The 26,693-nt window shown below is 37.4% G+C and overlaps 1 protein-coding gene across 6 annotated transcripts in view; it reads left to right on the top strand.

Moving 5' to 3' along the window:
• Positions 1 to 26,693, top strand: part of SCAPER (S-phase cyclin A associated protein in the ER) — a 552,134-nt gene that overhangs the window by 180,364 nt on the left and 345,077 nt on the right. For all 6 annotated transcript variants that reach the window (XM_038010211.2, XM_038010215.2, XM_038010212.2 and 3 more), the window contains 2 exons: positions 3,092 to 3,247; positions 8,213 to 8,355. In XM_038010211.2, the coding sequence (XP_037866139.1) occupies positions 3,092 to 3,247; positions 8,213 to 8,355 (299 nt within the window). The remainder of the gene's footprint in view (positions 1 to 3,091; positions 3,248 to 8,212; positions 8,356 to 26,693) is intronic.

The following is a 26,693-nucleotide window of genomic DNA, read 5'->3' as shown; positions in this document are numbered from 1 at the left end:
CAGGATTTTGAGGGCATTGACTCCAATTTTGAAAGAAACTCTACTATAGGTAAAACACTATCAAACAGCATCACATACTACAGAGAAATCTTTGAGGAAAGGAAGAGTCCATTAATGTGGCAAACTTTGTTGTTGTCTTATTTTAAGAAATTGCCTTTACTTTCAGAAATTGCCACTTCAGCCTTCAGCAACCACCACCCTGATCAGTCAGCAGCCATCAACATTAAGGCCAGACTCTCCACCAGAAAAAAAGATTATAACTTGCTGATGGCTCAGATGTTCGTTAGCATTTTTTAGAAAAAGTGTTTTAGAATTAATGTGTATACATTGTTTATTTAGACATAATGCTGTTGCACAATTAATAGGCCATAGTATCGTGTAAAAATAACTTTTATATGCACTGGGAAATTTGATAATTCATGTGACTTCCTTTATTGTGATACTCAGTTTATTGTGGTGGGCTGGAACCAAATTTGTAATATCTTTGAGGTATGCCTGTACGTGTTCAGTACAAACACAATCACCCATTAAAAAAACATTTTTTATCTATAGTTGGTTGAATCCATGGATGCAGAACCCACAGATATGGAGGGCTGACTATATAGGTACTGTTTGTGATTTGAGGCATCCACTGGGGGTCTTGGAATGTGTTCCCTGTGGATAAGGAGGTACTACTGTATGTTGTTTTGTTGTCTTTCCTTTGCTTCTTTAAATTCATGTTTTTGTCAAATTCTTCAGTGTTACCAAGTTTGTGTAATGAATTTTCTGCTGTTTCTTAGGTTGTTTTCTTATCTTTCTTTCTTTCTTTTTTTTTTTTTTTTGAGGCAGAGTCTCTCTCTATTGCCTAGGCTGGAGTGCAGTGGCACGATCTTGGCTCACTGCAACCTGCATCTCCCAAGTTCAAGCGATTCTCCTGCCTCAGCCTCCAATGTAGCTGGGATTACAGGCACACACTGCCACGCCCGGCTAATTTTTTTTTGTATTTTAGTAGAGACGGGGTTTCATCATGTTGCCCAGGCTGGTCTCAAACTCCTGTGCTCAGGCAATCTGCCCGTCTTGGCCTCCCAAAGTACTGGGATTACAGGTGTGAACCACCGCACCCGGCCACAAGTTATTATTTTCTTCCAAATTGTTGCTGTTCTTTTAAATGAGACAGGGTCTCACTCTGTTGCCCAAACTGGAGTTTAGTGGCGCGATCATGGCTCACTGCAGCCTCCAACTCCTGGGTTCAAGCAATCCTCCCACCTCAGCCTCCCAAGTAACCAGGACTGTAGTTGCATGCCACCACACCTTGCTCTCTCTATGTATGTAAAATAGAGATGGTCACTCTACATTGCTCAGACTGATCTTGAACTCCTGGGCTCAAGCAGTCGTCCCCTGCTTCCCTCCTAAAGTGCTGGGATTACAGGCATGAGCCACTGCACACTGCCAAGATTGTGTTGTTTAATCTGACTTTTGCGTACTCTTTCCCTTGTAAGTTTTATTTTATTGTAAAAATTTTGCTTAGTGCATTAGGACCCATTACTTTTTCTTTCATTTTGATTGTTTAATATGTGTGCTCTGATATAGTCTGAATAAATTTTCTTTGAGCATACTTGTGTATCTTGGGTTTTTTGTTTTTAATTGAGATGGAGTCTTGCTCTGTCGCCCAGGCTGGAGTGCAGCAGCGTGATCTTGGCTCACTGCAATACCCACCTCCCAGGTTCAAGCAGTTCTCTGCCTCAGCCTCCTGAGTAGCTGGGATTACAGGCGCCTGCCACCATGTCCGGCTAATTTTTGTATATTTAATAGAGATGTGGTTCACCATCTTGACCAGGCTAATCTTGCACTCCTGACCTCACGATCCACCCTCCTCAGCCTCCCAAAGTGCTGGGATTACAGGTGTAACCACCACGCCTGGCCTATCTTGTATTTTGAGTACTTTCAGTACAGTTTGAAGGATGTTTCTGTGCTTATTCTGCTTATTAAAGTGCTTATAAAAGTGGTATCATGGCATGGAGATTGGGAAAGCTTATTTGTATCTGTATTCAAACTTGTCTGAGAGTTATAAAATATCTTAACATAGGTTTTATTCCATCCAGCATGGATTCCTGTAGTCTGTGGCCGTCAAAGACGGTTGTCTCTAGTGTTCGCTTTCCTACTTCACTCTACCATTTTAACTGTAGCATGCCCTTCCTCTGGCTTTCAAGAATGAGAGGGTTGATCCTACCTGATTTTTGAACTTTATCATTAGCTCTCCTTTACTCATAATATCTGTACTTTCTAGCAAAACTTGACTATTAAGAATCAATATATGTGAAGTTAAGAATGCAATGTATAGTTCAGTACCTTGTATCTAATTGTCACTCATTCAATATATGTTGAAGAAAAGTAATTTGTTGTTTATTTTACATTTTGTCCTCTCAAACTCATTAGAATAATGTCAGCATACCTATTTCAATGTTTGTGTAATTCATATAGTGGTAAATTACAATGTTATTAAGTAGAACTTTGTAAGATGGTCTCTATAAGAATTTAGAATTGTTTCTTCACTTAAAAATATTTTCAGTGGCAGACCTCTAAATTACTTCTTTCTAAGGCCTGTGGATTTTTTATACACACTGGATTATTTTCCATTTTGAGGTAAATATTGAAAGAAAAGACCCATAGTACCTCATTTTTTTTGTTCCATGCCTCACCATTGGTTCATATTATTATATAAAGACTGTTGTTAGATTTCTTCTTCTTTTTTTTTTTTATATAGAGTCTTGCTCTGTCACCCAGGCTGGAGTGCAGTGGTACGATCTTGGCTCACTGCAATCTCTGGCTCCTGGGTTCCAGCAGTTCTCCTGCCTCTGCCTCTCAAGTAGCTGGGATTACAGGTGCCTGCCACCATGCCCGGCTAATTTCTTTTTTTTAGTAGAGATGGGGTTTCACCATATTGGCTAGGCTGGTCTTGAACTCCTGACCTCAGGTGATCTGCCCTTCTCGGCCTCCCAAAGTGCTAGAATTACAGGCGTGAGCCACTGCGCCCAGCCTGACTGATTTCTTATTTTTGTAATGTGCCGTAGAGTTAACTTGATCTGAACCTTACCTTCTTTGTTTTTTAAAGGTAAATGAAATTGCCTTTATAAATACCCTTGAAGCCCAGAATAAACGTCATGATGTTTTATCAAAATTGAAGGAATATGAACAGAGGCTTAATGAGCTACAGGAAGAGCGTCAGAGAAGACAGGAAGAAAAGCAAGCACGTGATGAAGCTGTGCAGGTAGGATTTTATTCAGCAAACATTGATTGAGCACCTGTCATATTTTAGACTTAAAGCTAGTTGCTGAGGACCCAAAATGGAGTAATCTAGTGTTTGTTCCCAAAGGTGCATGGTTCAATATAGCACTCTAGAAACATAAAGTCTGATTTCTAAAAGATAGTGTGTTATCCTTCAGTTACGGTCATCAGTTCTTTCATCAGTAGACTGTAATCATAGCAATAGAATCTTCGACTTCATCTAGGTGAAGGATTAAACTGTTCTGGACAGATTATTATCTATTCTTTTCTAATCAGGCTGGGCAGGAATATAGTCCTCTCCCAACAATAAAAACAAAGGTGGTTTTTGAATCAGTATATATAGGCTCAAACAATTTTTTCGCCTATGAGGAGGCAAATTTAGGTTAATTTTTATGCCTAAGATAAGGGGCATCTGTTATTTTTTAGTATCATCAGATACCATAATTAGATTTTAACCTCTGCAGCAAACCCTACGTTTGCAAGATGGGGAAAAGATTAAAGCATACACTATCCTGCTGTTTATAATCTATTTTAGATCTCCCTCAGTAAAATACCTTGCCCATAGTCTTTAAAGGCCTGACATATTTTTTTATGTAGAGAACAAATTTTGCAATATTTAAATACAAATTCACACATGCTGTATTTATTGTAACTAATGTTTGTTTGTTCCTTCAGTGATCATTTCATTGAGTTACTGCAAGTCATGTGTTAGGCTCAAAGATATGAAAAGTATACATCTGTGTTCTCAGTGGGGAGACGTGTATGTACATAAACAAGATTAGGAAAAATGCTGTGCTAAAGGCATTGCCAGTAGCACAAAGAAGAACACCTTATTTATATAGAGAGCAGAGGGAACATGAAAAAGTCCAGAAAAGTTTCCGGGTAGAGATGACATGTTTACTAAGTTTTCAAAAATGAAACATACAAATGATAAGTTGTATGGGAGGGCATTTCATGCACAAGGGGATATGAGGAAGGAGTACATGTAGAGTTAGGGAGGAGGTCATGAAAAGCTTTGTAGGTATTTTTTAAAATTACGAGTTGTGTTTCATGCTTCTTGTTATTGGTGATTTTAGTAAATTATTAATACATTTTTAAGTTCATTGATCACTTTTTGCTATTTGTGGGCATTAACAGGTATTCCCATATTCATCCTCATCTCTATTTGATTTGAGTCCAATGTACTATTTTAATCAATGCAAAGCTAGCTTCATGTTTAAAAACACAGAATGCTCCCGTTAGAGAAACTAGCCTTTCCAAGAAGCAGTAAAAATTTTCGTATTTATCATTTATAAGCTATTTATCTATTAACTTGTATTCTTAAATGAATAAAAAAAAATTTGAATGTTTAATTTGAATCGTTAACATTATTTATCCTGTTTATTTATCCTGCTTCTCTACAGGATAAATGCTATAAATGTCTGTAGGGAAACAGAAATACAGACAGATAAAAATAATTATGGTTTGTAAATTATGTGTTACTTTAATAACTAATAATTCAGACATATAAATAAGACATTTTTGCCTTTATAGCAAATAATAAATTACAGTTTAATTTGAAAGAGTGTAATTAGAGTATGTGCAAGGTACAAAGGTACTACAGAGGAGGGAATAATTAGCTCGGTTGGTGGAAATAGAATATCAGGGAAAGTTCTCTGGAAAAGGTAACTTCTTAGCTGTTTTTTTGGGGGAAATATATGAGCAGTATTGTATATTTTAAAATAGACATCTTTGATTCCTTCCTCTGCATTTTGCAGATTTGAAATATAACAGTTATCTTTCATTTAAAAATGTTGATTCTCACTTCACAATTTGTAACATTCATTAAAACTTAAAGGAAAGCAGTTTACTAAACTAGTAGGGAATTTCCTCCACCAACCAACACTTTAAGAATTGTTTTGGCTCTTCAGAATTTTTTTTTGTTTGTTTTTAAAAGTGCTGAAATTTCCTATGGATTTAATTTCAATGAAAAATTTTAAACCTGTCTACATATGCTTGAGATATACTGAGATAGAAAAATCCACCGGTAGATAACATATATAACATTAAAATTTTAAAAATGTGTAGTCATTACATGCTGTACAGGCACTAGTGCCATGTATTCTGTAAATACAATAATAGTAAGATCCTAACCTAATACAGCATTTCAGAGACCCTCCATCCATTTTATTTTTACTCTTGAAACATTCCCATGGACTATTAAAGGCAATGTGATTCTCATTTCTTGTAAGTAAAATATCAAGTGCTGCCATCATTTGTTCTCAGGTTGCTGTTATTGTTATGTATATTACTAATTATAGGCATAAAGAGGAGCTACGGAATCCTTTCTTAGGCTGCCTTAAACACCTCCCTGGCTAAGATATGTAGGGGTCTGAGAGGTTCTTCTGTAGGCTTAAGAATTAGTTATATTTCTAATTCCTTTGCTGTAGGTTTTAGTTCTTTCCTTGTGGGTATATAGATTCATAATGTATGTGATTTTATAAAGTCATGCTTCATTTATTAAACAGATATTTAGGAATCCCTACCTTTTGCAAGGTGTTTTGTGGGGTACAAGGTTACCTGTCTTTATGGAATTGAAATTTCAGATTGGGAAATGGTAACTGAATTTTAGTAATTTTACTCATTAGCTGTATGGCTACCAATTCTCTTTTCAAGTTATTAAAAATGAAAATTAATAGGTTAGGTAACTTTTTACATCCAGTTATCTCTTTTCATACAATGTTGGAGTTGGTCTGATATCCATTAAAACGATCAGCAAGTTGACATTATGTTTACAAGTCTACACTTGGCTACATTGCACATACCTGAAGTAATTATTTTTACATTACATATATTTTATAAGATCAATTTAGGATTTAAAAAATTGCCTCCCTCAGGCCTTTGGTCTTATATTAATAAAATATGAAATGAAAAATTCTGCTTTAATTCTTTGTATTTAATGCCTAAGCTCTTTGTATTTTGTTGTGAAGCATGTGTTTTCAGATATAATATGGAATTTTTAAACTTCAGAAAAATTGGACTAGAAGAGGAATTTTTTTTGTTCACTTTTTTTTAATGGAGAAAATTTTCTGTGCCAGATTTGATTTTTAGTCTTAAGAGTTTTTGATATCTTTTTGGCCAAACAAGTTTCCACATATTCTTGATTAGTAATGAGAAATAGCTACAACTATTTCATGAATAGTATGCTCAGACAGTAAAGGATATATTTTAAAATCTAATTGCATGACTCCAGCAGTCTGCAGTGTGCCTGTTATGTCCTCCTGAAATCAGGGCATTTCCTTCCAATTTCCAGTTTACCCTCTTTCTATACCACCCACCCCCTCAAAAAAAAAGAAGGAAATAGAGATCCTTTTGGCTATTTTTAAAAGACTTTCTTTCTCTGGGGCAGATAGAGCTTGTTGTGGAGATGAAGTTACTATTGTGAGCTCAGTTAACTATTAGAAATGTTCAGATCTCTCTTCTGTGTTCCCTGAACAGAAATTGCGTTATTTTTTTTCTGCTGTCCTTTACTGAGCCCTTACTATGGCTAAACTCTATGCTGAAAACTTACCTGTAATCAATAATTTACATCTCACAATCAACTGAGGCTCTTTAAGGTGAAGTACCTTGCCCAAGATTATGTAAGTAGTAGGTACTAGAGCCTAGATCAATGTATTCCATTAATTATAAAGGAGAGGCCAGCGAGAGGTTGTGTGTGCTGTCTGGAGAATGGGTATGGATTCAGAGAAACATATCAGTAACATGAGGAACATGTTAGTGACAGATATTTCATGAAGTTACCCAGTTTTGATGATTTATCTTCTGGCTTGATGATGATAATGATGATAATTATTGAGAATTTTATATATGCCAGGCCCTATGGTAAGTGCTTTTCATATATTAGCTCATCTGTACTTCATAATATCCTAAGAAATGCATATTATTATTTATCTTCTAGAAAACTAAGGCATAGAGATTGTAACTAAGCAGCCCAGAGTCACTGTGCTAGTGAATAATGGGGTAAGGAAACAAAACCAGGGAATCTGACCCAATATCCACTCTTATACACTCTATGCTCTATTATGTTACCTCTTTCTCCCTCACAAGCTGTCTTAATTCCGTCATGAAAGCTTAGTTCAGAAATAAAATGTATTAACTATGGTTTTTTCATCATATTCAGGTATTTCTATAGCCATATATTAACACAAGGCTTTAGAAGTGATTAATCAGAAAACATATATTAAGTTCTGTATTAGAGTTCTCTAGAGGTACAGAACTAATAGGATATATCTATGTGTGTGTGTATACATATATACATATGAGTTTATTAAGTATTAACTCATACAATCACAAGGTCCCACGACTGAGTGTCTGCAAACTGAGGAGTAAGGAGAGCCAGTCCAAGTTCCAAAACTGAAGAACTTGGAGTCTGATGTTTGAGGGCAGGAAGCATCCAGCACGGGAAAAAGATGTAGGCTGGTAGGCTAGGCCAGTCTCTGTTTTCATGTTTTTCTGCCTGCTTTATGTTCTAGCCTTGTTGGCAGCTGATTAGATTGTGCCCACCCAGATTAAGGGTGGATCTGCCTTTCCTAGCTCACTGACTCAAGTGTTCATCTCGTTTGGCAACACTATCACAGACACACCCAGAATCAATACTTTGTATCCTTCAATTCAATCAAGTTCACACTCGGTATTAACCATCACAAGTTCCCACAAAACAAATATAACATAGTGTTTGCATCAAAAAGCAATTATTTTCTTAATTATGTGTAACACTGGTAAATGACTTTCAGAAACCAGATATCATTGCTATTTGATATTTGTTTAAACTTTAAGAAGCAGAGTACCTAGTGGCAAGCCCATCTTTCTACTTGGCTTGAACATGTAAGTTTGGTGAAAGGTATATTACTTTGAATCATTTTTATTTTACACATAACTCTAATATTGGAAAAAAAATTTTTAACATTAGGAACGCAAGAGAGCTCTAGAGGCAGAACGGCAGGCCCGTGTAGAAGAATTGTTAATGAAGAGGAAAGAACAAGAAGCCCGAATTGAACAACAGAGGCAAGAAAAGGAAAAAGCCCGTGAGGATGCAGCCCGGGAAAGAGCTAGGTACCTCATTTGCTATCTTGATGAACATTTTGCACTGAGTGAGTATTCAAGTTGAGGTCTTAAAGCCATTTACTGCCATGTAGGGTTTTTTGTTTTTTTTTGAGATGAGGTTTTGTGATGTTGAGCAGGTTGATCTTGAACTCTCTGACTCAAGTGATCCTCCCATCTCACCCTCCTGAGTAGCTTGGACTACAGGTGTGTACCACCACACTCAGATCAAAAAATATATAATTTGATTCTGGATAGCTTCAGCAAAAGGGACTTTTGGGGAAAATGCTGAGGGCATAAGTAATAGAAGGTTAGAGGACCAGGTTTGGAAATGTTCTGTCAGACATCAAAGGCTAGATCACAAGAGCCACAGCAGTGGATTTTTTTTTTTTTTGATGAAAATAGTCTGGTTGCCAATAATCATGTTGCCACTCTGATTATAATGTATGACCTTCAACTATCCCTTAGTTTTAATCACTTGTGTAAGATTTAAAGACACAAGAAAAAACATGTAATTGGCCAAGCCTAAGTCCCTTTTATTGGTGTGAATCTTACTGACATGATATTTTGTGACTTCCAAATTATAGCGAAGTTGGTAGGTGTGAAAAGATAGCTCTTTGTGGTTTTAATTTACTTTTCTACTTGTCCCTGATTAATAATTAGGCTGAGCAACTTCTCACATGTTTGTGAGCTATTCGGGGTTTTTTAATGCAAAGTGCTTATTCAAATTTTTGTTCATTCCTGTATTAGGGTCTTTTTTTTATCTTATTGATGTTTAGGGATTATCTCTACTAGATACTAAGTCTTTGTCAGTTACATATATTGCAAATATACCTATAGGTTGTGTCTTACCTTTTTTCTTTATGATGTCTTTTGATTAATGTAACTCTTGATTGCAGTGTAGTAGAACTGAACAAACTAATTTATGCCTTTCGGTCTTATTTATGAAACCCTTTTCTATCCTAAGTCATAAGACATTCTTCAAAATTTTATAGTTTTATCTTTAATGGTCTTTATCTATCTGCAATTGATTTTATTGTGTATTTTGAGGTAGGAGTCTTACTTCATTTTCTCCATGTGGATACCTAATTATTCTAACATGCTTTATTGAAAAATGCATTTTTTTCTTACTGATCTGCAAGGCTTTCTAACATAAGCCAAGTTTTTATATATGTGTGGGTCTGCTTGTGGACTCTTGTGTTCTGGTCCAGTGATCACTTTTTTTGTCATCTGCCTTAGTTATCAAAGCTTTATAATAATTGTTGGTGTCTGAACTATTCTTCACCTTATTTTTTATTAGGACTCTCTTGGCCCTATTTCACATCTGTGTTAGTTTTAGAATCAGCTTGCTCAGTTCTGTATTTAAAAAGAAACTATAAAATTTTGATTGGAATTGCATTGAGTCTATAAATTCAGGTGTTGATTGATATTTTTATGGAGAATATTTTAATTTATGAGCATGCTACTAAATGTTTTTCTACTGATTTAGGTCTTTCAAAACATCTTTATATCAGGTATATAATTTTTTTTCTATAAAGGATTTTTGTGTACTTTTTTATTGTGGCAAAAAATATAAATAACATGGAACTTATAATTTTAATCATTTTTAAGTTTACAGTTCAGTGGCATTAAGTACATTGACATTTTTGTGAAACTGTTACCACCATCTGTACCCAGAAATTTCTTTCAGTTCCCAAGACTGAAATTCTGTATCTACTAAGTAATACCTCCCCATTCTCTCCATTCCGCACCCTCACACTCCTATTTGCCTCTGACAATCGTCATGCTACTTTATGTTTCTATGAATTTGACTGCTTTAGGGATCTTATATAAGTGGAATCGTACAGCATTTGTCCTTTAGTGACTTATCCTAATGTCTTCAAGTTTCTTCCATGTTGTAGCATGTGTCAGGATTTTCTTCCTTTTTAAGACTGAATAGAATGGGCATGGGGGGCGGAGCAAGATGGCCGAATAGGAACAGCTCCAGTCTCCAGCTCCCAGCGCGAGCGACACAGAAGGCAGGTGATTTCTGCATTTTCAACTGAGGTACTGGGTTTATCTCACTAGGAAGTGCCTGACAATCAGGGCTGGTCAGCTGCTGCAGCCCGACCAGCGAGAGCTGACGCAGGGCGAGGCATCACCTCACCTGGGAAGTCCAAGGGGGAAGGGAATCCCTTTTCCTAGCCAGGGGAACTGAGACACACAACACCTGGAAAATCGGGTAACTCACACCCCAATAATGCGCTCTACCAAAGATCTTAGCAAACGGGCACACCAGGAGACTATATCCCACACCTGGCCAGGAGGGTCCCATGCCCACAGGGCCTCCCTCGTTGTTAGCACAGCAGTCTGCGATCTGGGGGCAAGGCAGCAGCGAGGTTGGGGGAGGGGCGCCCGCCATTACTGAGGCTTAAGTAGATAAACAAAGCAGCTGGGAAGCTCCAACTGGGTGGAGCTCACAGCAGCTCAAGGAGTCCTGCCTGTCTCTGTAGACTCCACCTCTGGGGACAGGGCACAGCTAAACAACAACAACAACAACAACGACGACGACTACAACAACAAAAAGCAGCTGAAACCTCTGCAGACGCAAACGACTCTGTCTCACAGCTTTGAAGTGAGCAGTGGATCTCCCAACACGGAGGTTGAGATTGGAGAACGGACAGACTACCTTCTCAAGTGAGTCCCTGACCCCTGAGTAGCCTAACTGGGAGACATTCCCCACTAGGGGCAGACTGACACCCCACACCTCACATGGTGGAGTACACCCCTGAGAGGAAGCTTCCATAGCAAGAATCAGACAGGTATACTCGCTGCTTAGCAATATTCTATCTTCTGCAGCCTCTGCTGCTGATACCCAGGCAAACAGGGTGTGGAGTGGACCTGAAGCAATCTCCAACAGACCAACAGCTGAGGGTCCTGACTGTTAGAAGGAAAACTTACAAACAGGAAGGACAACCACACCAAAACCGCATCAGTACGTCACCATCATCAAAGACCAGAGGCAGATAAAACCACAAAGATGGGGAAAAAGCAAGGCAGAAAAGCTGGAAATTCAAAAAATAGGAGCGCATCTCCCCCTGAAAAGGAACGCAGCTCATCGCCAGCAATGGATCAAAGCTGGACGGAGAATGACTTTGATGAGATGAGAGAAGAAGGCTCCAGTCCATCAGACTTCTCAGAGCTAAAAGAGGAATTACGTACCCAGCGCAAAGAAACTAAAAATCTTGAAAAAAGAGTGGAAGAATTGATAACTAGAATAATTAATGCAGAGAAGGCCATAAACGAAAGGACAGAGATGAAAACCATGACACGAGAAATACATGACAAATGCACAAGCTTCAGTAACCGACTCGATCAACTGGAAGAAAGAGTATCAGCGATTGAGGATCAAATGAATGAAATGAAGCAAGAGGAGAAACCTTAAGAAAAAAGAAGAAAAAGAAATGAACAAAGCCTGCAAGAAGTATGAGATTATGTAAAAAGACCAAATCTACGTCTGATTGGGGTGCCTGAAAGTGAGGGGGAAAACGGAACCAAGTTGGATAACACTATTCAGGATATCATCCAGGCGAACTTCCCCAACCTAGTAGGACAGGCCAACATTCAAATTCAGGAAATACAGAGAACGCCAAAGATACTCCTCGAGAAGAGCAACTCCAAGACACACAATTGCCAGATTCACCAAAGTTGAAATGAAGGAAAAAATCTTAAGGGCAGCCAGAGAGAAAGGTCGGGTTACCCACAAAGGGAAGCCCATCAGAGTAACAGCGGATCTCTCGGCAGAAACTCTACAAGCCAGAAGAGAGTGGGGGCCAATATTCAACATTCTTAAAGAAAAGAATTTTCAACCCAGAATTTCATATCCAGCCAAACTAAGATTCATAAGTGAAGGAGAAATAAAATCCTTTACAGATAAGCAAATGCTTAGAGATTTTGTCACCACCAGGCCTGCCTTACAAGAGACCCTGAAGGAAGCACTAAACATGGAAGGAACAACCGGTACCAGCCATTGCAAAAACATGCCAAAATGTAAAGACCATCAAGGCTAGGAAGAAACTGCATCAACGAATGAGCAAAATAACCAGTTAATATCATAATGGCAGGATCAAGTTCACACATAACAATCTTAACCTTGAATGTAAATGGACTAAATGCTCCAATTAAAAGACACAGACTGGCAAACTGGATAAAGAGTCAAGACCCATCAGTTTGCTGTATTCAGGAGCCCCATCTGACATGCAGAGACATACATAGACTCAAAATAAAGGGATGGAGGTAGGTCTACCAAGCAAATGGAGAACAAAAAAAAAGCAGGGGTTACAATACTAGTCTCTGATAAAACAGACTTTAAACCAAAGATCAAAAGAGACAAGGCCATTACATAATGGTAAAGGGATCAATTCAACAAGAAGAGCTAACTATCCTAAATATATATGCACCCAATACAGGAGCACCCAGATTCATAAAGCAAGTCCTTAAAGACTTACAAAGAGACTTAGACTCCCATACAATAATAATGGGAGACTTCAACACCCCACTGTCAACATTAGACAGATCAACGAGACAAAGTTAACAAGGATATCCAGGAATTGAACTCATCTCTGCAGCAAGCAGACCTAATAGACATCTACAGAACTCTCCACCCCAAATCAACAGAATATACATTCTACTCAGCACCACATCACACTTATTCCAAAATTGACCACATAATTGGAAGTAAAGCACTCTTCAGCAAATGTACAAGAACAGAAATTATAGCAAACTGTCTCTCAGATCACAGTGCAATCAAACTAGAACTCAGGACTAAGAAACTCAATCAAAACTGCTCAACTACATGGAAACTGAATAACCTGCTCCTGAATGACTACTGGGTACATAATGAAATGAAGGCAGAAATAAAGATGTTCTTTGAAACCATTGAGAACAAAGATACAACATACCAGAATCTCTGGGACACATTTAAAGCAGTGTGTAGAGGGAAATTTATAGCACTAAATGCCCACAAGAGAAAGCTGGAAAGATCTAAAATTGACACTCTAACATCGCAATTAAAAGAACTAGAGAAGCAAGAACAAATACATTCAAAAGCTAGCAGAAGGCAAGAAATAACTAAGATCAGAGCAGAACTGATGGAGATAGAGACACAAAAAATCCTCCAAAAAATCAATGAGTCCAGGAGTTGGTTTTTTGAAAAGATCAACAAAACTGATAGACCGCTAGCAAGACTAATAAAGAAGAAAAGAGAGAAGAATCAAATAGATGCAATAAAAAATGATAAAGGGGTTATCACTACCGACCCCACAGAAATACAAACTACCATCAGAGAATACTGTAAACACCTCTACGCAAATAAACTAGAAAACCTAGAAGAAATGGATAATTTCCTGGACACTTACACTCTCCCAAGACTAAACCAGGAAGAAGCTGAATTCCTCAATAGACCAATAGCAGGCTCTGAAATTGAGGCAATAATTAATAGCCTACCAATGAAAAAAAGTCCAGGACCAGATGGATTCACAGCTGAATTCTACCAGAGGTACAAGGAGGAGCTGGTACCATTCCTTCTGAAACTATTCCAATCAATAGAAAAAGAGGGAATCCTCCCTAACTCATTTTATGAGGCTAACATCATCCTGATACCAAAGCCTGGCAGAGACACAACAAAAAAAGAGAATTTTAGACCAATATCCCTGATGAACATCGATGCAAAAATCCTCAATAAAATACTGGCAGACCGGATCCAGCAGCACATCAAAAAGCTTATCCACCATGATCAAGTGGGCTTCATCCCTGGGATGCAAGGCTGGTTCAACATATGCAAGTCAGTAAACATAATCCAGCATATAAACAGAACCAAAGACAAAAACCACATCATTATCTCAATAGATGCAGAAAAGGCCTTTGACAAAATTCAACAGCACTTCATGCTAAAAACGCTCAATAAATTCGGTATTGATGGAACATATCTCAAAATAATAAGAGCTATTTATGACAAACCCCCAGCCAATATCATACTGAATGGGCAAAAACTGGAAAAATTCCCTTTGAAAACTGGCACAAGACAGGGATGCCCTCTCTCACCACTCCTATTCAACATAGTGTTGGAAGTTCTGGCTGGGGCAATCAGGCAAGAGAAAGAAATCAAGGGGATTCAGTTAGGAAAAGAAGAAGTCAAATTGTCCCTGTTTGCAGATGACATGATTGTATGTTTAGAAAACCCCATTGTCTCAGCCCAAAATCTCCTTAAGCTGATAAACAACTTCAGCAAAGTCTCAGGATACAAAATTAATGTGTAAAAATCACAAGCATTCTTATACACCAGTAACAGACAAACAGAGAGCCAAATCAGGAATGAACTTCCATTCACAATTGCTTCAAAGAGAATAAAATACCTAGGAATCCAACTTACAGGGGATGTAAAGGACCTCTTCAAGGAGAACTACAAACCACTGCTCAGTGAAATAAAAGAGGACACAAGCAAATGGAAGAACATACCATGCTCATGGATAGGAAGAATCAGTATCGTGAAAATGGCCATACTTTCCAAGGTAATTTATAGATTCAATGCCATCCCCATCAAGCTACCAATGACTTTCTTCACAGAATTGGAAAAAACTGCTTTAAAGTTCATATGAAACCAAAAAAGAGCCCGCATTGCCAAGACAATCCTAAGTCAAAAGAACAAAGCTGGAGGCATCACGCTACCTGACTTCAAACTATACTACAAGGCTACAGTAACCAAAACAGCATGGTACTGGTACCAAAACAGAGATATAGACCAATGGAACAGAACAGAGTCCTCAGAAATAATACCACACATCTACAGCCATCTGATCTTTGACAAACCTCAGAAAAACAAGAAATGGGGAAAGGATTCCCTATTTAATAAATGGTGCTGGGAAAATTGGCTAGCCATAAGTAGAAAGCTGAAACTGGTTCTTTTCCTTACTCCTTATACGAGAATTAATTCAAGGTGGATTAGGGACTTAAATGTTAGACCTAATACCATAAAAACCCTAGAAGAAAACCTAGGTAATACCATTCAGGACATAGGCATGGGCAAGGACTTCATGTCTAAAACACCAAAAGCAACGGCAACAAAAGCCAAAATTGACAAATGGGATCTCATTAAACTAAAGAGCTTCTGCACAGCAAAAGAAACTACCATCAGAGTGAACAGGCAACCTACAGAATGGGAGAAAATTTTTGCAATCTACTCATCTGACAAAGGGCTAATATCCAGAACCTTCAAAGAAGTCAATCAAATTTACAAGAAAAAAACAAACTACCCCATCGAAAAGTGGGCAAAGGATATGAACAGACAGTTCTCAAAAGAAGACATTCATACAGCCAACAGACACATGAAAAAATGCTCATTATCACTGGCCATCAGAGAAATGCAAATCAAAACCACAATGAGATACCATCTCACACCAGTTAGAATGGCCATCATTAAAAAGTGAGGAAACAACAGGTGCTGGAGAGGATGTGGAGAAATAGGAACGCTTTTACACTGTTGGTGGGATTGTAAACTAGTTCAACCATTATGGAAAACAGTATGGCGATTCCTCAAGGATCTAGAACTAGAAGTACCATATGACCCAGCCATCCCATTACTGGGTATATACCCAAAGGATTATAAATCATGCTGCTATAAAGACACATGCACACGTATGTTTATTGCGGCACTATTCACAATAGCAAAGACTTGGAATCAACCCAAATGTCCATCAGTGACAGACTGGATTAAGAAAATGTGGCACATATACACCATGGAATACTATGCAGCCATAAAAAAGGATGAGCCTGTGTCCTCTGTAGGGACATGGATGCAGCTGGAAACCATCATTCTCAGCAAACTATTGCAAGAACAGAAAACCAAACACCGCATGTTCTCACTCATAGGTGGGAACTGAACAATGAGATCACTTGGACTTGGGAAAGCGAACATCACACACTGGGGCCTATCACGGGGAGGAGGGCGGGGGAAGGATTGCATTGGGAGTTATACCTGATGTAAATGACGAGTTGATGGGTGCTGACAAGTTGATGGGTGCAGCACGCCAACATGGCACAAGTATACATATGTAACAAACCTGCACGTTATCCACATGTACTCTGGAACTTGGAAGTATAATTAAAAAAAAAAAAAGACTGAATAGTATTTCATTGTATGTATAATACCACATTTTATTTATTCGTTTCTTTGTTGAAGGACACTTGAGTTGCTTCTGCCTTTTGACTATTGTGAATAATGCTGTTATAAACACAGGTGTTACAAATGCATGTTTTAGTCTCCGCTTTTTAATTCCAAAAGTGAAGTGGCTGTATTATATACTAATTTTATTTTAATTTTATCTTATTTGAGGAGAACTCTACTGTTTTTCATAGCAGGTGTACCATTTTTATATTCTTTCCAGCATTGCACAAGGGTTCCACATCCTCGCCAATGCTTGTTATTTTGTTTTTTTAAAAATAGCCTTTTTGAAGAGTGTGAAGTGGTGTCTCATTCTGGTTTTGATTTGCATTTCCCTAGTGATTAATGACCTTAAGTATCTTTTCACGTACTTATTGACCATTTCTTTATATTGTTGGGGAGAGGTTACCACTTAGGTCCTTTGCCTATTTTTCAATCTGATTATTTTCTTGTTGGGGTATAGAGTTTTTTTTTTCTTTAATGTATTCTGGACATTAACCCTTTATCAAAGATACAATTTACTGATACTTTCTCCCATTCTGTAGGTTGACTTTTCATTTTGTTGATAATGTCTATTGAAGCACAAGAGTTTTAAATTTGGATGTAGTTCAGTTTGTCTGTTTTTATTGTTGTTGCCTTTACTTTTGTTGTCATATTCAAGAAATCATAGCCAAATCCAATGTTGTGAAGTTTTCTCCTTGGATTTTCTTGTAACATTTTTATAGTTTTAGGTCTTATGTTTAGATCTTGGATACAGTTCTAGTTAATTTTTGTATATGGTGTAAGGTAAGGATTCAACTTCATTCTTTTGCACATATTCAATTTTCCCATCACTTCTTGTTGAAAAGACTGTCCTTTATTGAATGGTTTTGTCACCCTTGTCGAAATTATTTGACTTACATATGATGGCTCTCTTTCTTGGCTCTCTGTTCTGTTTCATTGGACTGTACATGTCTGTCTTTATGCTAGCCCATACTGTTTTGATTACTATAGTTTTGTAGTATATTTTGAAATCAGAAAATGTGAGCCTCTTTGTTCTTTTCAAGATTGTTTTGGTTTGAGGATCCTTTGAGATTCATGTGAATTTTTTAATTTTTGTAAAAAATAAGTCATTGGGATTTTGATAGGGATTGCATTGAATCTATAGATTGCTTTGGGAAGTATGGCTTTTTTTTTTTTTTTTTTTTTTTTTTTCCGTAAACGTATACACTAAGAGAGAGAATTCAGGGTGGGCTGCTTGTAAAGGATGAGGCAGCCAATATGGACATCTTAACAGTGGTAAGTTTTCCAGTCCATGAACACATGATGTCTTTCCATTTATTTGTGTCTTCAGTTCCTTTCAACAATGTTTTGTAGTTTTCATTGCATCTGTTTTTCTCATCCTTGTTATGTTTATTCCCATTTTATCTTTTGTACACATTTTATGATTTTTTAAGTTATTGTTTTATCTGGTTACACAATTATAAATAAAATCTCTTTAAGTGTCTTTTAAATTTGTATGTTGCTGGTGTTTAGAAATACCATTAATTTTGTTTCCAGCAATCTCAGTAAGTTCTGTTAACCATTCTACTAATTAATCTTAGATTTTTTTTTAGCATTTTCTACATAAATAAACATATCATCTACCAATATATAGTTTGGGTTTTCTTCCTCATCTGTATGCCTTTTGTTTTGTTAGTGCGCATCTTATTTATAAGGAATGCTTTCCACAACTATTAAGGATATCTGCCTTAGGTTTTTTAAAAAATAGTTTTTTTTTGTTGTTTATTTAAGGTACACATCATGTTGTTGTAAAATACATATTGATTGTAAAAGAGTTACTATAGTGAAGCAGACTAACATATCTATCTTCTCACATAGTTACCCATTTTGTTTTAGTGGCCAGGGCAACTAAAATCTCATTCATCACAAATCCCAATACTGTACAGTTTTATTACCTGTAGCCCTCTTGTTGTACATTAGATCTGTAGACTTGTTCATCTTACATATCTGCAGTTTTGTATCCTCTGATCTGCATCTCCCTGTTTCTGCCCTCTCCCTCTTATGCACACCCCTGATAACCAATATCTTGTTTTCTATCTCTGTATAATTGAATTTTTAAAAAGATTTCACATATAAGTGAGATCATGCAATATTTTTCTTTCTGTGTCTGGCTCATTTTACTTAGGATAATGTTCTCTAGACTCATCCATGTTGTGGCAAATGGCAATGCCTTGTTACTTTTAGGGCTAAATGATATATATATTACAGTTTCTTTATCATTGTTTCTTTGATGGACACTTAGTTTGCTTTCATATCTTGGCTACTGTGAATAATGCCGTAGGAAACATGGAAGTGCAAATATCTTTATGAAGTGGTGATTTCATTTCCTTTGGGTGTATTGCCAGAAGAGGAATCAGCTGGTCATATGGTAGTTCTATTTTTAATTTCTTTAGAAACCTCCACACTGTTTTCCAGATGGCTGTACCAAGCCAAACTCTCACCAACAGTGTAAAAGAGTTCCCTTTTCTCCATACCCTCACCAACATTTGTTTTTTGACCTTTTGATAATAGTCATCTAATGGGTGTGAGTTAGTATTTCATAATGGTTTTAATGTTCATTTCCTTGATGATTAATGATGTTTAACACCTTTCTATATATCTACTGACTATTTTTGTGACTTCTTTGGAGAAACGTCTAGGCAGATTCTTTGCCCATTTTAAAATCAGTTTGTTTTTCTACTATTGAGTTTATGAGTTTTTTTTTAATATCTGTTTTGCTTGGTTTTGTTTTTTTTGTTTTTTGTTTTGTTTTGTTTTGTTTTTACCTTGCTTTTTTTCTTTTTGAGGCAGAATCTTGTTCTCTTGTCCAGGCTGGAGTGAAGTGGCATGATTTTGGCTCACTGCAACCTCCACTTCCCGGGTTCCAGTGATTCTTGTGCTTCAGCCACCTGAGTAGCTGGGATTATAGGTGTGTGCCATCATGCCTGTCTGATTTTCGAACCCCTGACCTTAAGTGATCCACCCACTTTTGCCTTCCAAAGTGCTGGGATTACAGGCATGAGCCACTATGTCTGGCCTAGTTCTTTATATATTTTGGATATTAACTCTTTATTAGATATATGGGCTGTATATATTTTCCCCAGTCCTTAGGCTAATGTTTTATTGATTTTTTTCTTTGTTATGCAGAAGCTATAAACTTCCCTCTTAGAACTGCTTTTGCTGCAACCCATAGATTTTGCTATGTTGTGTTTCTATTGTTGTTTGTCCCAAGATATTTTTTAATTTCCCTTTTGATTTCTTCTTTAACTCATGACTTATTCAGGAGCATGTTATTTAATAGCCATGTATTTATGAAATTTTCAGGATTCCTTCTTTTATTGATTTCTAGTTTTATATCATAGTGATTTGAAACAATAGATACAATTTGAATCTTCTTTAATTTGTTAAGATGACTTGTTTTGTGGTTTAACATATGGTCTATCCTGGATAATGATTTATGTGGACTAGAAAAAAATGTATTGCTTTTGATGGGATGTTCTGCCTGTGTATATTAGGTCCATTTGGTCAAAGTACAATTGAGTCTAGTATTTATTTTCTCTCTAGTTTATCTATTGTTGACAGTGGGGTATTGAAGTCCCCTACTATTATTATATTGCTATCTATTTTTCCCTTGATGTTTGTTAATATTTGCTTTATAGTTTTAGTGCTCCAATGTTAGGTGCATGTAAATTTTTAATTGTTATGTCCCATTGATGAACTGACCCCTTTATCATTAAATAATGATATCTTTATTATTTGTGTATTTGCTATAGTTTTTTTGTTTTGTGGTTACTATGAGCTTATACAAAACATCTTATACTGTTATACTTAACAACTGTTAAGTAAACAGTTGATAACAGCTTAATTTCTGGCACATACAAAAACTAGACTTTTACTGTCCACCCCAAAAGTCATGTTTTTGATGTCACAATAGTTGCCTTTTTATATTATGTATTCCTTAAAAACTTATTGTAGTTTTTGTTACTTTTGACTATTTTGACTTTTAACCTTCATAATAGAGATATGTGTGGCTTACATACCACACTTAACAGTTTCAAAGTATTCTGATTTGACTAAGTATTTATGTCTACCAGTGAGTTTTATACTTTACATGTATTCATGGTGGTAATTATTATAATTTTCTTTCTGCTTGAATAAGCATTTCTTGTAACACAGGTCTAGTGTCAGTGAATTCCTTCAACTTTATTTGTCTGGGGAAGACTTTATTTCTCCTTCATTTCTGAAGGATAGTTTTCCTTGGTATAGTATTCTTAGCCGGCAGATTTTTTTTTTTTCCCCCTTTCATCATCTTGAATATGTCATCCCATTCCCCAGGCTTGCAAGGTTTCTACAGAAAAGTTCAATGATACTCTGGTGGACATCCCCTTATATGTGACTTGATAGTTTTTTCTTGCTATTTTTAAAATTATTTCATTGTCTTTTCAGTTTTGACAGTTTGATTATAATGTACCTTGGAGAGAACCTTCTAAAGTTTATCTGAGGATCTTTGAGCTTCATTGACTTGTATGTAAATATCTGTCTCTTCCTAAGTCCCAAGATTTAGGAAGTTTTTTTACCAATTATTTTATTTATATAAGCCTTTTCTGTTTTTTCCCTCTTTGGAATTCCTACAATGTGAATATTTGTTTGCTTAGTGGTATCCCATAGGCTCTCTTCATTCTTTTTCCTTTTTCTTCTCTTCTGAGTCAGTTCAGAAGCCTTCAGGCTTGATCTAGTCTGCTGTTGAACCCTCTGTGGTATTTTTTTATTTCATTGAATTCTTCAGTTCTAAGATTTTTATTTAGATTTTTAAAAATATCTCTTTTATTGAATTTCTCATTCAGATCATGGTTTAGTTTTCTAGTTTCATCAAATGGTCTGTTTTTATTCTCTTATGTTTCACTGAGTTTCCTTAGTTCATTATTTTGAATTACTTTTTAGAGAATTTGTAGATTTCTGTTTCTTTGGGGTCAGTTACTGGAGAGTTACTGTGTTCCTTTTAGTGGTTTCATATTTCCTTGCCTTTTCATGTTTCTTATGACCCTGCCTTGTTTGTACATCTGATAGTGCAGTCATATCTTTCCAACTTTACAGAGTGGGAAGGGGAAGACTTTCACCTGAAGATGGGCCTGGGAATACTGCTTGGGTATAGGACACAGTGGCTCTGCTTCTGTGTGGGTGCAGTGGTGTAGTTTTCATGTAGCTTCTTAGTTGTGATCAATGTCAGTGCACACTGTGAGTGCCTCAGTGGTCTAGACTGTAGGAGTCTGTATCAGTGATGGTGGCTGCTGAGGTTATTAGGGCAAAGGTTGTAGGGGTCTTCCTGTTCTTGTTTTCCCCAAAGTAGGGAATCTTCATTAAGGGGATCTCTTTTGGTAACAGGTCTGACATTGCACACAGGCAGCCACAGCAGCACTGGGTTACAGGGCACAGGGGCTCAGAGCAGCTGTGGAGCCAAATTCCTGGGCTTAGGGTCCTGTGAAACTACTAGAGCACCTGGGACTTCAGGCATAGGTTCTCTCTCCAAGGCATGAGTGGATTCAATTCTCCTACTACACAGGGTTTGTTGCTGTGGGGCATACCCCAGCAGCTTGGGCCCAGGGGGCTGGGAGGTAGCAATGCTTCTGACCTTGGAGGGGCACTGGCATGATTCTGGGGAAGAAAGTGTATCTGGAGACTCAATCCCTGGGGAGCAGTGAAGAGTCACCATTTGGGATCCAGAACCAACTGTGTAACATGGTAGCTCAGGCTCTGGGTGATAAGGAGCATGGTATACAGTGGTCACTTGGGACCCTGGCTTGATATAATAGCCTAGGCTCTATAAGGCTGGGTCCAGTGGCAACAAGGACCCAGGAATGGCAAGATACAGCTGTATCTTGGGCCCTTTGGGGTAGGAAACAATGCAGCAATGACCACTCCTTGGAGAGGTAGGGTACCTCAGCAGATTGGAATGTAGGGGGACTCGTCCAGTTTTCGGTAGACGGGGCACTGTGTCTCTGGCCTAGAACACAGCTCAGTCGTGATTCTGAATCCCTGGAAGTCAAGTTGCCATATCTGGTCAGCCCCAGAAGGCATAACTACTTGGGTCAGTAGAGCCTTTGGATCCCTGGGGTGGGGGGTGGGGGTACTGCATCAGCTGTGGTGCTGGGGGTGCAACTACTTTGGTATGCCAGAGGCTCAAAGCTCCTGGAAGTGTGAGGTGATGTCTCACCAGTGGTATTGGGGGGGGGGCGGTGTATGTGGGCTGGGGGAGATGTCAGCTGTTTCTGTGTGCTAGAGGCCTGAGGTCTCCAATTAGTGGGAACCCACTTCAGTTCAGTTTTAAGGGGAAGGTGCACTAGCATCTAGAATTCAACACTTCTGCAGTAACTCGGCCCTATGTGGTAGGGTATAGCAGCAGTTCAGCTGGGGGATGTTATGCTACTGGGTGGATGTTGAGTTTTTCAAGTGCTTTGGTGTTTGTTTTTTTTTTTTTAAATATGGAAATAATTCTATAAAATTTCTCCTTTAATCTGTTAATATGGTAATTAGTTGATTGATTTTTCTTTTTTTAAATTTTTTTTCTAGGGTACATGTGCACAATGTGTAGGTTTGTTACACACACACACGTGCCATGTTGGTGTGCTGCACCCATTAACTGGTCATTTACATTAGGTATATCTCCTAATGCTATCTCTCCCCCCTCCCTCTACCCCACGACAGGCCCCCGTGTGTGATGTTCCCCACCCTGTGTCCAAGTGTTCTCGTTGTTCAATTCCCAGCTATGAGTGAGAACTTGTGGTGTTTGGTTTTCTGTCCTTGTGGTAGTTTGCTCAGAATGATTGTTTCCAGCTGAATCCATGTCCCTACAAAGGACATGAACTCATCCTTTTTTATGACTGTGTAGTATTCCATGGTGTATATGTGCCACATTTTCTTAATCCAGTCTATCATTGATGGATATTTAGGTTGATTCCAAGTCTTTGCTATTGTGAATAGTGCCGCAATAAACATACATGTGCATATGTCTTTATAGTAGCATGATTTATAACCCCTTGGGTATATATCCAGTAATGGGATTGCTGGTTCAAATGGTATTTCTAGTTCTAGATCCTTGAGGAATTGCCACACTGTCTTCCACAATGGTTGAACTAGTTTACAGTCCCACCAACAGTGTAAAAGTGTTCCTATTTCTCCACATCCTCTCCAGCACCTGTTGTCTCCTGACTTTTTAATGATGGCCATTCTAACTGGTGTGAGATGGTATCTCATTGTGGTTTTGATTTGCATTTCTCTGATGACCAGTGATGATGCGCATTTTTTCATGTGTCTGTTTGCTGCATAAATGTCTTCTTTTGAGAAGTATCTGTTCATATCCTTTGCCCACTTTTTGATGGGGTTGTTTGATTTTTTCTTATAAATTCCTTTGAGTTCTTTGTAGATTCTGGATATTAGCCCTTTGTCTGACGGGTATCCCATTCTGTAGGTTGTCTGTTGAGTCTGATGGTAGTTTCTTTTGCTATGCAGAAGCTCTTTAGTTTAATTAGATCCCATCTCAATTTGGCTTTTGTTGCTGTTGCTTTTGGTGTTTTAGACATGAAGTCCTTGCCCATGCCTGTGTCCTGAATGGTATTGCCTAGGTTTTCTTCTAGGGTTTTTATGGTTTTAGGTCTGATGTTTAAGTCTTTCATCCATCTTGAATTAATTTTTGTATAAGGTGTAAGGAAAGGATCCAGTTTCAGCTTTCTACATATGGCTAGCCAGTTTCCCCAGCACCACTTATTAAATAGGAAATCCTTTCCCCATTTCTTGTTTTTATCAGGTTTGTCAAAGATCACATGTTTGTAGATGTGTGGTATTATTTCTAAGGGTTCTGTTCTGTTCTGTGAGTCAATATCTCTGTTTTGGTACCAGTACTATGCTGTTTTGGTTACTGTAGCCTTGTAGTATCGTTTAAAGTCAGGTAGCGTGATGCCTCCAGCTTTATTCTTTTTCATTAGGATTGTCTTGGCAATGCGGGCTCTGTTTTGGTTCTATATGAACTTTAAAGTAGTTTTTTCCAATTCTGTGAAGAAAGTCATTGGTAGCTTGATGGGGATGGCATTGAATCTATAAATTACTTTGGGCAGTATGTCCATTTTCACAATAGTGATTCTTCCTATCCATGAGCATGGAATGTTTGTCCACTTGTTTGTGTCTTCTTTTATTTTGTTGAGCAGTGGTTTGTAGTTTTCCTTGAAGAGGTCCTTCACATCCCCTGTAAGTTGGATTCCTAGGTATTTTATTCTCTTTGAAGCAATTGTGAATGGGAGTTCACTCATGATTTGACTCTGTTTGTCTGTTGTTGGAGTATAGGAATGCTTGTGATTTTCGCACATTGATTTTGTATCCTGAGACTTTGCTGAAGTTGCTTATCAGCTTAAGGAGATTTTGGGCTGAGACGATGGAGTTTTCTAAATATACAATCATGTCATCTGCAAACAGGGACAATTTGACTTTGTCTTTTCCTAATTGAATACCCTTTATTTCTTTCGCCTGCCTGATTGCCCTGGCCACAACTTCCAACACTATGTTGAATAGGAGCGGTGAGAGAGGGCATCCCTGTCTTGTGCCAGTTTTCAAAGGGAATGCTTCTAGTTTTTACTAATTCAGTGAGATATTGGCTGTGGGTTTGTCATAAATAGCTCTTATTATTTTGAGATACGTTCCATCAGTATCGAATTTATTGACAGTTTTTAGCATGAAGGGCTGTTGAATTTTGTCAAAGGCCTTTTCTGCATCTATTGAGATAATCATGTGGTTTTTGTCTTTGGTTCTGTTTATATGCTGGATTACGTTTATTGATTTGCGTATGTTGAACCAGCCTTGCATCCCAGAGATGAAGCCCACTTTATCGTGGTGAATAAGCTTTTTGATGTAGTGCTGGATTTGGTTTGCCAATATTTTATTGAGGATTTTTGCATGAATGTTCTTCAGGGAGATTGGTCTAAAATTCTCTTTTTTTGTTGTGTCTCTGCCTGACTTTGGTATCAGGATGATGCTGGCCTCATAAAATAAGTTAGGGAGGATTCCCTCTTTTTCTGTTGATTGGTATAGTTTCAGAAGGAATGGTACCAGCTCCTCTTGTACCTGTAGTAGAATTCGGCTATGAATCTGTCTGGTCCTGGACTTTTTTGGTTGGTAGGCTATTAATTATTGCCTCAATTTCAGAGCCTGTTACTGGTCTATTCAGGGATTCAACTTCTTCCTAGTTTAGTCTTGGGAGGGTTTATATGCTATAAAACTGTAGTTTTGAAATTAGTATAAATTCTCCAACTTCATTGTTCTTTTTCAAAGTTGCCTTTCCATATAAATTTTAGGTTCAGCTTATCAGTTTCTGCAAGATAGCTTGCAGGATTCTGATAGGAAGTGTATTGAATGTATAAGTCAGTTTAGGGAGATTGACATCTTTACATTATTGTATATTACAGTCCATGAATGTGATGTTTCTCTCTGTTTAGATCTCCTTTAATTTCTGACAACAAGGTTTTGTAGTTTTTTGCATATAGGTCTTGCAATTCTTTTTAAAATTTATTCCTAAGTACTCTTTAAAGCTGCTTACTGTAAATGGAATTGTTTTCTTTGGTTCATTTTTGGATTTTTCTTGCTAGTATATGGAAATACAGTAGATTTTAATTTATTTCATTCTACAACTGTGTTTTTTATGACCTTGTTAAACTTGCTTACAGATGTTCCTCAACTTATGATGGAGTTAAGTCCTTATAAACTCATCATAAAGTCAAAAAGCTGTAAATTGAATGATTATAAGTTGGGGACTGTCTGTATTAGTTTGGGTAGTTTTTTTATTATTATTATTTTTGTTCTTTAGTACTTTTTATACATAAAGGCTCATGGCATCTGTGAATAAAGTTTGTTTTAGTTCTTTATTTCTAATGTGGATGCCTTTATTTTTTTTCTTTTTGCCCTCTTGCACTGGTTCACTCCTTGTATTTAATGTTCAGTGGAAGTTGTGATATTGGGTGTCCTTGTTTTGTCCTCAATCTTTGTGGGAAAGCATTTGGTCTTTCACCACTATGTATGATCTTTGCTGTAGATTTTTGATAAAGTTTATAGATTGAGGAAGTTTCTTTCTATTTCTAGTTTGTTGAGAGCT

The sequence above is a fragment of the Chlorocebus sabaeus genome, chromosome 26, assembly GCF_047675955.1.
Source record: "Chlorocebus sabaeus isolate Y175 chromosome 26, mChlSab1.0.hap1, whole genome shotgun sequence".
Classification (NCBI taxonomy): Eukaryota; Metazoa; Chordata; class Mammalia; order Primates; family Cercopithecidae; genus Chlorocebus; species Chlorocebus sabaeus.
The sequence above is the reverse complement of the archived record's forward strand: the minus strand, read 5'-3'. Positions and strand labels throughout refer to the sequence as shown.